The sequence below is a fragment of the Nematolebias whitei genome, chromosome 7 (assembly GCF_014905685.2).
Source record: "Nematolebias whitei isolate Nwh7 chromosome 7, NemWhi1, whole genome shotgun sequence".
Taxonomy (NCBI): domain Eukaryota; kingdom Metazoa; phylum Chordata; class Actinopteri; order Cyprinodontiformes; family Rivulidae; genus Nematolebias; species Nematolebias whitei.
Genome location: NC_056504.1, coordinates 39,114,967 through 39,126,137, shown reverse-complemented (window position 1 = coordinate 39,126,137; position 11,171 = coordinate 39,114,967). Strand labels below are relative to the sequence as shown.

Here is an 11,171-nt window from a genome sequence, read left to right as displayed (position 1 = left end):
TTGGCGCTCAACAGTTGCACAGAACCGGACCTCCAGACCCGTTGGCGAATCAGAGAGCTAGTAGTAGTAGTAGGTTTAAGAGTTTAGAACAATGATTGTGGTCTTCGTTGCTGCAGGATAGGTCTGCAGAAACGGAACAGAGTCGGACCAGAACCGAGCCACTCCTGTTCTGCAGAGCCTGGTAAGTAAAATTTAGTAGCTACATATACAGTACTGTACAACGTATGTTGTTAAAATGACGTAGGTTTAAGAGTTTAAAATATTGTAAGGGTTTCTAAAGCCTTAAAATATACATAAATACTAAAATAAATGTAACGTCGCTACTTGGCAGAATTTCACCTATTGTAGGGAGTCTGGAACGAAACACCCGCAATAAACGAGGGACTACTGTAATCAATAAGCTGCAATACAATAAAGTAACAGCAAATGCTTTCAGAAAAGTACTGATGCTTTTGTTTTAAAGGATAGGTTACTAATATAAATGAAAAGGAAAGTTCTACAAACTTCTTTAGGTACGTTAAATTTTTTAGAAAAGTCTAAATGGGCTAAAACATGCAAATCAAGAGTATGGCCTTTTTTCAGAATGTTCTATGGCCAAATTTTGATTTAAGAAGTAATTATTCAATAATGCTACTTCGTCTAAATGTTTTTACTGCACCCGTTTAAGCTGTGATTATGTTTTTCATGGATGTTTTGCAGACTTACAATGTTGCGGGCAGAGAAGTTTCGTATCGGATCCTCAGCAGCGAGCGAGACCGAGCTGAGCATGATGAACACCAGGATGAGGTTGGTGAATATGTGGTGATTGATGAGTCTGTGGCAAAACACACGCACCCTGGAAGAGAAAGTAATTAAATATTTAGTGGTATAAACAACCAGACCTGCTCGTGTTTGTGGACATTTCACCGTCTCAGTGTGCCTTACGGGTTCGTGTTACTGAAGATGAAGAAGGCACTTCCCTCTGGGATAGGAATGATCTTTTCCTTCTTTACCAGGTCGGCGATGACCGGCCGAGGCCCCGATGGAACTTCTGGGTCTTCCTCATCTCCTGCATTGTCATCGTTGTCCTCATCCTCATCATCCTGACAAAACAGCACATGTGAACACGTGTTGAACTGTACAGATGAATTTAGCCTGAATGAAATGACGCAATACCTTGTCATTATTGTCATCATCATCTTTTTTGTCCCTGTAAGTAACAGATAAAATGCAACGAATTACAAAGAGGAGATCGAGGAATTATCTACACAAGGTTAGATTTTGTGTAGATTGGCTTAAAAATATTTTTGAAAAAGGAAATGCTCACCCTTTCTTGTCTCCTTCATCTGTGTTGAGAGACTCAGCATCTGCCAAGTTGTCCACAGCAATAGCCAAGAAGACATTCAGGAGGATATCTGAGCAGTGTTCAGGAAACTGTAGAACTAAAACACTCTAAAACTAATAGTGTGAATGTTTATGAAGCAGTCACATTTTTCTTCCATACATTTTTCAGCATCTTTCTCATTCCACAATTTTTAAGCTATTTCAACAAATCATATATCAAAACGGTCAGCTCATTCAGGAGAAGGGTGATATGACTTATGGTATTGGTGTAACTTTAGCTTTTTGAAATATTTAGCCTTTTCTGCCATTTTTTTCCTCATAGAAAATGAATAGAGCTCATTTTACATCCTTCAAATCTTTAGATCTGTTTGTAACCTTTTACTGCTCCGTTCACATTTTGTTCCAGTTCAGCTTCTTTCAGCTTCCTTGTGCAAATTTAAACTTTTTTTTCAGCTACTTTCAGCTAATTTCAGCGGTTTTTTACTCCTTTCAGACTCTTTCTGCTAACTACAAACTTTTTGTGCTTCTTCTAACTTCTTTCTGCTAATTTAAGATGTTCAGTTTAGTTCTGCAAGTTTAAGCTTTTTCTGCTATTTCAGCTACTATTTAGCTGTTTTATGTTAATCTGAGCTTTTTCATCTAATTCCACATTTTTTGCATTCATTTCAACTTTTTTCAGTCTAATTCAGCAAAAAAATGAGCTCTCTCCACTTCCTTCTGGTAATTTCAGCTTCTTTCTGTTTTTTTTAGCTGCTTTTCACTTGTTTTTTGCTAATTTCAGCTTTTTTCAGATAATTTCCATTATTTGTGTTCATTTCTGCTTCTTTCAGCATAACTGGGCAAGCATATGTTTTTTCTGCTTTCTTCTGCTAATTTAAGCTTGTTCTACATTTTCAGGTGCCTTTTTATCATTGCTTGGGTAACTTCAACTGTTTTCAGGTAAATTTAAGTTTTTCATGGCAAGTTTTGCTTCGTTCAACCTAATTAACTTATTTATGGCATCCATCCATCCATCCATTATCTTTACCCGTTTATTCCATTTTGGGTCACGGGGGTCGCTGGTGCCCATGTCCAGCAATCACTGTGCGAGGGGCGGGGTACACCCTGGACGGGTCGCAAGTCCATCACAGGGCCACACAGAGACAAACGAGACAAACAACCATTCACTCTCTCACTCACACCTAGGGACAATTTAGAGTTACCAATCAGCCTAACATGCATGTTTTTGGTCTGTGGGAGGAAACCGGAGCACCCGGAGAAAACCCACGCATGCACGGAGAGAACATGCAAACTCCACCCAGAAAGGCCCCTGGACCGGGGTTTTGAACCAAGGACCTTCTCGCTGAGAGGCAGCAGCTCTACCAGTTGTGCCACCGTGCTGCCCCTTATTTATGGCAATTACAGCTTATTATGCTCCTTTCATCATTTTTTAGTAAGTAAGTAAAACTTTATTTATATAGCGTGTCTCAAGACAAAAATCACAAAGTGCTTCAACAAACAACAATAAAAACGTTCACAAAACCAATTTAAGCAAAGGCAGATAAAAAAAAAATAAGTTTTTAGCTGGCCTTTAAAATAAGCCACTGAGTCCGCTGATTGGAGAGTTTGAGGAAGGGAGATCCAGAGTCTTAGAGCCACAGAAACAAGGCTCTGTCTCCTTTGGTTTTCAGTTTTGTCTGGGGGACAATCAGCAGGTCTTGATCACAGGACGTCAAAGCCCTGATCGGGGTGTAGGGATGTAAATGTTCTGAGATGTATATTGGTGTCTGTCCATGCAGAGCTCGCCAAGTCAAAACCAAAACCTTCATCTACTTTGATACTTTTTCTATTAGTTTTAGCATTTTCTGCTATTTCAGCTACTATTGAGCTGTTTTATGCTAATTTTAGCCTTTTCAGCTCATTTCACATTTTTGAGTTCATTTCAGCTCTTTCTGCTTCCTTCTGGTAGCTTAAGCTTCATTCTGCCTTTTCAGCTTTTTTTTTTTTTTTGCTAAATTCAGCCTTGTTTTTTTTTTTTTAGCTATTTTCCCAATTTTTGTGCTAATTTCTGCAGTGCTAATCTATACCTAATTCAGCAAAAAAATGTGTTCTTTCTGCTTTCTTCTGGTAACTAAGACTTTTTCTTTCATTTCAGCTACAATTCAGCATGTTTCTTGTAGCTAATTTTAGCAGTTTTTCTGTGAATTCTTCAGCAATAAGCATTCACACTGCATTTTTGCAGGAAATGCCATTTCTCTAGTTAGTACCAGTTATTTAGCCAACAATATATCATTTAATGAAAGACAGTGCTATTTTGTGTGTCTGAATGAGAAAGGATACAGTTTCCACAGATGAAAAGAATGATGAAGTAAAAGCACACGACCATCCCAGAGGAGGAGGGGCCGCCGTATGCCATGATCCCGTCATACATAACAACATTCCAGTCTTCTCCGGTCAGGATCTAAACGGATCCAACAATGGCACATCATCAAGCAGAAAACACGTGGCAGGAATAGTCTTAAAAAAAACAAAAACATTTAGCAACTTTTTAACTTATCAGCGTGATAACACACAAAAATAATATTTGACAAAAGGCAAAATACTGACTAAAATGAGATTCAAAACTTTTTTGATTCCTGTGCAACTTCAGTATGTTTGAGTACAAACCAACATACCAATGCTTACAAACCTAACTGCATTGGCCAGGTGGATTTTTCTTTAGTCTTCCTCTTATGTCAGTGACGAGCTGGTATAATGTAGAAATACATACAATATATGTTTTCATGCAAACTGTAAATACCTGAAACACAGTGAGAAGGGCTTGGGGAAAGTTGTCAAAGGTGCTCCTCTTAGTCTGTGTTTCATCAAAGTTGAACTTTCCACCGAACACCTGCATGCCCAGCAGGGAGAAGATAATGATGAAGAGGAAGAGCAGCAGCAGCAGAGAAGCAATGGACTTCATGGAGTTGAGCAGAGAAGCCACCAGGTTACTCAGAGACTGCCAGTGACTGAAAAACAAGAGAGAGAAGGAAAGACAAGGCATGAATTGAATGCACATGAACTGCACGCAGACACACAGTGCAACATTAAACTTACCGGGTGACCTTGAAGATCCTCAGCAATCGGACACAGCGGAACACAGAAATCCCAAGAGGGGACATGATTTCCAGCTCAACCAGAATGGTTTCAGTTATTCCTCCACACACAACGAAGCAATCAAAGCGGTTGAAGAGGGAAACAAAATAGGCTTGGAGCCCGAGACTGTACATCTTCACCAACATTTCACATGTGAACAGGGCAAGCAGCACCTTGTTAGCTACATCTGACAAAAGGAAAAAAAAAATCAATTTTAACCTGTTTTTAGTATCTGCTCTCTAAAAATACATGCAGTACTAAAGACACAATGTTTTATTGCAGAAATACATTTAAACAAGAAAAACTGAGCATGATGAAGATTAAATCCTACCCTGCACTTGGGTTAACCACAGAGGCTGGTTGTAATGCTCGGATGATATGGTGAGGGTGTTCAGGAACACCAGAATGATCACCAGCCAATAGAAGGGCACCGACTTGACAGCCAAACGGCACTTCCTACGGCAGAATCTGTTCCAGCGGCGCCAGCGCCGGCTACAAGAAGAATCTTGATGTGAGTGATGACATCAGTTAAAATAGAAACTCTCGATGCAGTCTTGTTACAACTCCCTAAATCCCAGTGAAACTGCACGGATATATTTTGCAAGTCCCACTGTGCACCAAATGAGCTAAAACCACTGTGTAAGGCTTTTCTCTAAAAATACCTTATGGAACATGCTGACCTTAAGAAAGCTGTACATTTATCATTCCAAGGAAAGGCTCATTATATATAAAGTACAACAAAAGCCAAGCACACAGTGTAAAAGTCTAAGAAAGTCTAACACAGGCACACAACTTACAGTTACACAAAAATACTGACCTGAACTTTGACTTTGAGATCTTTTGACTGAAAAAAAAAAAACAAGTCCAAGTTTGAAGAATTGTTGCAGGACTTTGTAACATAAATGGGCAAACATTTTGAAATTACGTAAAGAAAAAGTTGTGGTGACCCTGACACATGAGCCATACAAATAGTTTTAATAGCAGTTTATGGTTAAAAACAAACAAGAAAAAAAAACTCTTCGTCCTCACCACAGAGGGCCACAGCACGGTGTCTTTTCATCCACCTCTTCGTTCTGATTCTCCGTGTTCACAGATTCAGCTTCGCTGGCTGGAACGCTCGCTGCAGCAAATAAAGCACATATATTACAAACTCATAATAACGTGCACTTTGCTGTGAATAAAGATGATTAAGAAAGGCACAGTGCACAGAAGAAAGAAGTCTGATCACCTCAAGTTTACACAAGCAAGAAAGTAAGTGCACATCAGCAAAAACATAAGGTGATTGACAAGTGGAAATTTTAATGAGTTAAATATTTTTGATTGTAATTTTATTTTGTTTATATAAAAAATAAGTCCAAAACACATTTGTAATGGGGGAAAAGCTGCTTCAGTCTACATGGTGTGGCACGGGACTTACAGGTAGACTGACTGCAGAGAACGAGTATCGGACTGAAATAAAGGGGTCGAGAGTCGGACAGAGCTTATAAAGGTGTTTGAAATGCTGCACTCAAAGCACTCCTTCGGTAAGACTGACTGTGCCGACACGTGGTGATTAGCTGTGTGAAATGTCTCAACTCTTAAATTCATAAGTGGGAGCGTGCCTTTGCTCAGCTTCTGTAGTCATGTCGGCTTTGAATCCTGAGCTGTCGGACAGCTCTGAAAATAGTGCTGACTGCTGGAGAATCTGGGTTTAGCCCCGTTTCCTATGTTCACACTTAGCTCCGGGTTTTAAACGGGGGCACAGAAAGTTAAGCATGTGTGGCTGCTACCAAACACAGATGTGTTTCTATCTGCAACTCAGACTCAATTAGTGGGTAAAACATAAGGTTTTTATTTTAAGAAACATTTTCGTTAGACCTCTGTGGAGGAAAAACTACAGAAGACGAGAAAAGTGAAACTGAACATTTAAAGAGGTAGGAACATATTCATCATCATATTATTGCTTTATTTTTTAATCTCCAAGCCACAAAGGGCAAGTGACAAAAAAAAAATCTGGTCATGTGTTTCTAATAGATTTTTGAGAGCAGTGGGAAAGTGTTTAATCTGGACCTATGACCCAGGTCAAATGACTCTGCAGTAGACGCTGACATTAATTGGCCCTGGCTCCAATCGATGATTTAATGATGAAAACCGTCATCAATAAATCAACTATGCATTTACAAACTTGCCAGTTGTCAATGTGAGGACTGCACCCAGCAAGAGAGGGTACAACTTATTTCACAGATACACATTTACCTCAATTGGAGGTTTCAAGACCAGCACGAGTAACTACGGTATTTTCTGGACTATAAGTCGCTCCAGAGTATCGCATCAGTCAAAAAATGCTTCATGATGAGGAAAAAAATAATATAAGTTGATTCGGAGTATAAGTCACATTTATTTAGAAATGTATTTCACTAAGTGCAAGAATAAACGTTTTATCTGAAATAACAATAACACACAGAACATACTTGGGATCCTGAACAGGCTTAATTAACATAACAAGCAAACGACTCCGACAAGTAAGTTACAGGTAAATTCACCAATCTCATTCAACATCACTTTTGAGAGTATTTTACTTGTGTTAGATTTTTCTCAGTTGTCTCTAAGTGAATGTTTGGGGGGGGGGGGGGGGTAGCAGAAGAGGAACAACATATACTGTAATTGTCAAAAGCCTAGAGGGCCCTCTCACAGCTGCAAATAATGTTTACTCTTTGGTTCATGTCAGTACGAGTGAACATTTAACACATCAGTCAAAAATTGTGTCATGAATAGGGAAAAAACGTAAATAAGTTGCTTCGGAGTATAAGTCACAGAACTGGCCAAACTATGAAAAAAGTGTGACTTATAGTCTGGAAAATACGGTAATAAAAAAGATGAGACTGGTTTTAATTTTCTGCAAGATAGCTGACAGCTTATTCTGAGCCCCACTGTCTGAGGCTACATAAGTGGTCCATTTAAAATTAATAAACAAGCTGAGCAATCTCTGTAATTATGTAACTGCAAATATAAAGTAATGATATAGTTTCATTATGTGGCAGATTACAGATTTTAGCTTGGAAACCTGAAACTAAATACTTTTTTTTTTGTTTACATCTGGTAGTGAAAACCAGCTTGTTTAGGAGAAATAAGATGCTGGTCGTTAAAAAAATAGTACTTCAGTCCATGGTTTATCTTGTTTTTCATCCACAGAGCATAGGTAGAGCTCAACAAACTACATTCCCGAACCAGATACAGCAGGTGTAAAGAATATACTGTATTTGTGGATATTCTAGATGTTTGTTTTTAAAATGCTAATTCTGCCACTGGAGGATAAAATATACCACAACCTTTTGTTCTTCATGAGAAAATGGAGATTAATTTTCATCAGAATGGAAAAAGGGAACTTAAGATTTTTCTCTCAGAAAATAAGCATATTCGAAAGGTAGTGTATTCCAACTATTTTGAAGACTAAATATATAAATAAATATTATACCAACGAAAATCTATGAAGGTAAGTTTCTTAGAAAATAGATCAACAAATATTTTGTCACTTGCCACTCAGAGCCAACATAATAATTATGTATGTTTGGTTCGGAAAGTTCAACAAATGTGAAACATTATATATTAAATTTTATTTTAAATATGTGCAGCCAGGCTTTTATATTGACTCAGAACAAACATTAGTTATTACTTTTAATCTAGTCAATTAGAGCATCAGAACAACACACAAAAACATAGAGAGACAAAAGCTGAAGAACACTGGAGGGAAAAACCACAGGATTTACCATGAGTGTCGGACGACTGGCTGAACCACCCAAACCTTCCCTTCTTCTTCTCAGTGAGGTCAGCCAGAGTCACCCCTTCATGTGCAATGCATGCAAGCCCATGCATTCAGACACAACGGCACAGCAGAGGGACATGGGGGCAAGAATGGGCTGCCATCAAAATGGGTCAGAGCAGACAAGCACCACAGGACAACAACAGTATTCAAAAATATCAATATCCAACAACGACAAAAGCAGCAGGAGTCACAGAGGCTGCAGACACTGAGGAGGGCAGAAGAACATGGAGAGCTATTAGTCACAGGAAGCATCTGAAGGTGACTAGGACCTGTGCTAACATCAAGCTGTTAGCTCACGTATTCTTGGCTAAACACTAAAAGCCAAAGATGGATGTAAGAGGAAAAAAAACAGTATGGACTTTCTCGTTCTAAACACAGAAGCTCACATTAAGGTAAAGAAACATGGCTAATAAAATTAAAAAAGAAACTCTTTACAGAGAAAATGACAGGTGGGATCAGCAGCAGCTAACAAAGAACACATGAAACTAAGGTAACATAATGAGCAGACAGACTGTAGGAGATACACGTCAAGTACAAGGTGAAGCACATGACGGCCGTCTGCTCTTTATCTGTGCAGCTTAAATATGGAGGATTTGGATTAGAAGTTTTTCTACTGCTCAAGTCACATATTCGTTTTTCCCTTTCTGATAAACTCCAGTGGTATTTACAGCATCCTCCACCTCCATGAGCATCAAATACCAAATGTTGAGATAAAACCAGTTTGAACATTCAGATTCCAACACATTTCTCATCTTTATACTAATTACTCTAACACAATAGTTCAAATATTTTAAAGTGGGGTTATATGGAAAAGTTATGAACAACTAATATCTTACCTGTTGTGGATATTATTTTGAATGACATCAGTTTGGATAAATGGACTTTAATTCTGACCAGATAGATAACAGATAGTCCATGTGGGACAGTAAAGCTAAGACCTAAGTGGACTTAAAAAGTTAATGTAAAGGCTATTTGTGAATGTTTACACAATTGTTAATTTTATCTAAACAGTAATTTAACATAAATTCAATGGTTATTCATAAGCACAAAAAGATGCAAAAGCTAGCTAAGAACATCCTGTGTAGCTTTGGGGCACGTCCTGCAGGATTAGCCTGATATTGACAGTCTGAATTATTATTAAACCTTCCCATGAACCTCTCTATTTTTTTTAAATAGGAGTGGGGTTATTTTAGGATGGCAGCAATTCATTTTATTCTCACAACTGTAATATGAAAAATCAATTCAATAAAATATCAAATATTTCAAATAAATTGGATTGAATGACTAAATGAGTTGAAAATTTAAAATTATGATCCTTTTGTGTGATATAAAGTCATTTTAAGGCAGAAATATATAAATCTGGCAAAAAATAAACAGCAATTTTAAAGTTATTTTATATTGTGCAAAGGTCTACCTAAGCTATATTTTTTAAAATACAACCCTTATGATTATAACAAAGTTATAGACCCTTATAGTGTCAACCAGTATGAGTTTTACTACTACTACTACTACTACTACTACTACTACTACTGTAAACACATTTTGACTCGTGTACATTCACACGTTTAGGGTTGTTATGTTTGGAAATTCTAATTGATGGACTTTCTTGACACTAAATGCACTTGAAGATTAAAGTTTGTGAGATTGGTAATAAAAGACAAACTAGACAAACACATCTGACTGAATCAGTGCAAACAAACATGTTGCATCTCATGTTTTTCACATTTGGTCATTTGTTGATTTACATTCATTCAAAAATGTTGTAACTTATTGAAAATCAGGAAAAAAAAAAGTGTTATACCAAGAAGCTTTGAAAAAGTTCTTTGAGAAGCTCTGAAGAAAACACTGCAGTGAAAAAAGCTGCAAATCTGTAAATGAATTGCATTTGCGTTTGATTTTTTTGTCTTGTGGATACCCCTTGTCTAACAACCAACTCCCCCATCCCAAAGAAAGAAACCTAGTGGAAACACTGGGTAAGATATTAATTTTTCATAACCTTTCACAGAAGTCCCATTGTATTTGCTCCATTATGTGGAAAAGATTGTATCAGACACAAAGGGTAAAAGTTGAAAAAGTTGTTTTTTTAGCTGTACTGTAGTTTCAAGTTACTCTAGTTTTACTCAACTTTTACATAAAGTTTAATGTACACAAATGTTTAAAGTATCTTCACAACATCAAAATCCATGCTCAATAATCCAGGTAAAAATCCAACAAAGTTTAGTCAGGTCATCTGGACAGTTTCTTTTTTTTTTGTTGAGATGCTTCATTCTTCATCCATAGGACTTCATCAGTCCGAGGAGCCACAACAAACTTAGTCCCACAAGCAGCACACTCACATAGTGGACCAACCAGTTGTGATAAGATGGTTTCTGGGGCCCAAAGAAAGAAACTGTCTAGATGACTTGACTGAACTTTGTTGGATTTTTTTTTTTAACCTGGATTATTGAGCATGAACTTTGATGTTTTGAACCACTTTGGCTATGGCTGCCTCAGAGGAGTCGATGGGGGAGAGGGCGGGCCCCAGAAACCATCTGGTTGGCCCACTATGTGAGTGTGCTGCTTGTGGGGCTGAGTTTGTTGTGGCTTCTCAGACTGACGAAGTCCCTTGGATGAAGGATGAAACGTCTCAACAACAAAAAAAAAGAAACCATCTAGCTGACCTGACTGAATTTTGCTGTATCTTGACAATGGTTAGTAGGTTTTCCTCTACTCTTTTGTAAAAAATATTCACATATTACTGGCCAAAAACGAAAGAAAAATGTCTAAGTGTTGGCAGATGAATGATGACAAGCAAGCACAGAATCAATCTTATAAAATAATTTCAATACAGTAGTCCCTCGTTTATCGTGGGGGATCCGTATACTGAAGCCCCGAGATAAGTGAAAAACCATGAAGTAGGAATAGCAGTACAAGAAGTAGTAGTTTATTTTAG

At 37.8% G+C, this 11,171-nt stretch overlaps 1 protein-coding gene across 1 annotated transcript in view; it reads right to left on the bottom strand.

Annotated features, from left to right (window-relative positions):
- cacna1da (calcium channel, voltage-dependent, L type, alpha 1D subunit, a) overlaps positions 1-11,171 on the bottom strand; it is a 69,323-nt gene that overhangs the window by 19,890 nt on the left and 38,262 nt on the right. The window contains exons 10-20 of the mRNA XM_037678856.1: positions 8,184-8,258; positions 5,467-5,557; positions 5,255-5,281; positions 4,769-4,929; positions 4,399-4,624; positions 4,103-4,310; positions 3,643-3,763; positions 1,307-1,394; positions 1,156-1,189; positions 925-1,082; positions 706-835 (exon numbers count right to left, since the gene is read on the bottom strand). Of these exons, the coding sequence (XP_037534784.1) occupies positions 706-835; positions 925-1,082; positions 1,156-1,189; positions 1,307-1,394; positions 3,643-3,763; positions 4,103-4,310; positions 4,399-4,624; positions 4,769-4,929; positions 5,255-5,281; positions 5,467-5,557; positions 8,184-8,258 (1,319 nt within the window). The remainder of the gene's footprint in view (positions 1-705; positions 836-924; positions 1,083-1,155; positions 1,190-1,306; positions 1,395-3,642; positions 3,764-4,102; positions 4,311-4,398; positions 4,625-4,768; positions 4,930-5,254; positions 5,282-5,466; positions 5,558-8,183; positions 8,259-11,171) is intronic.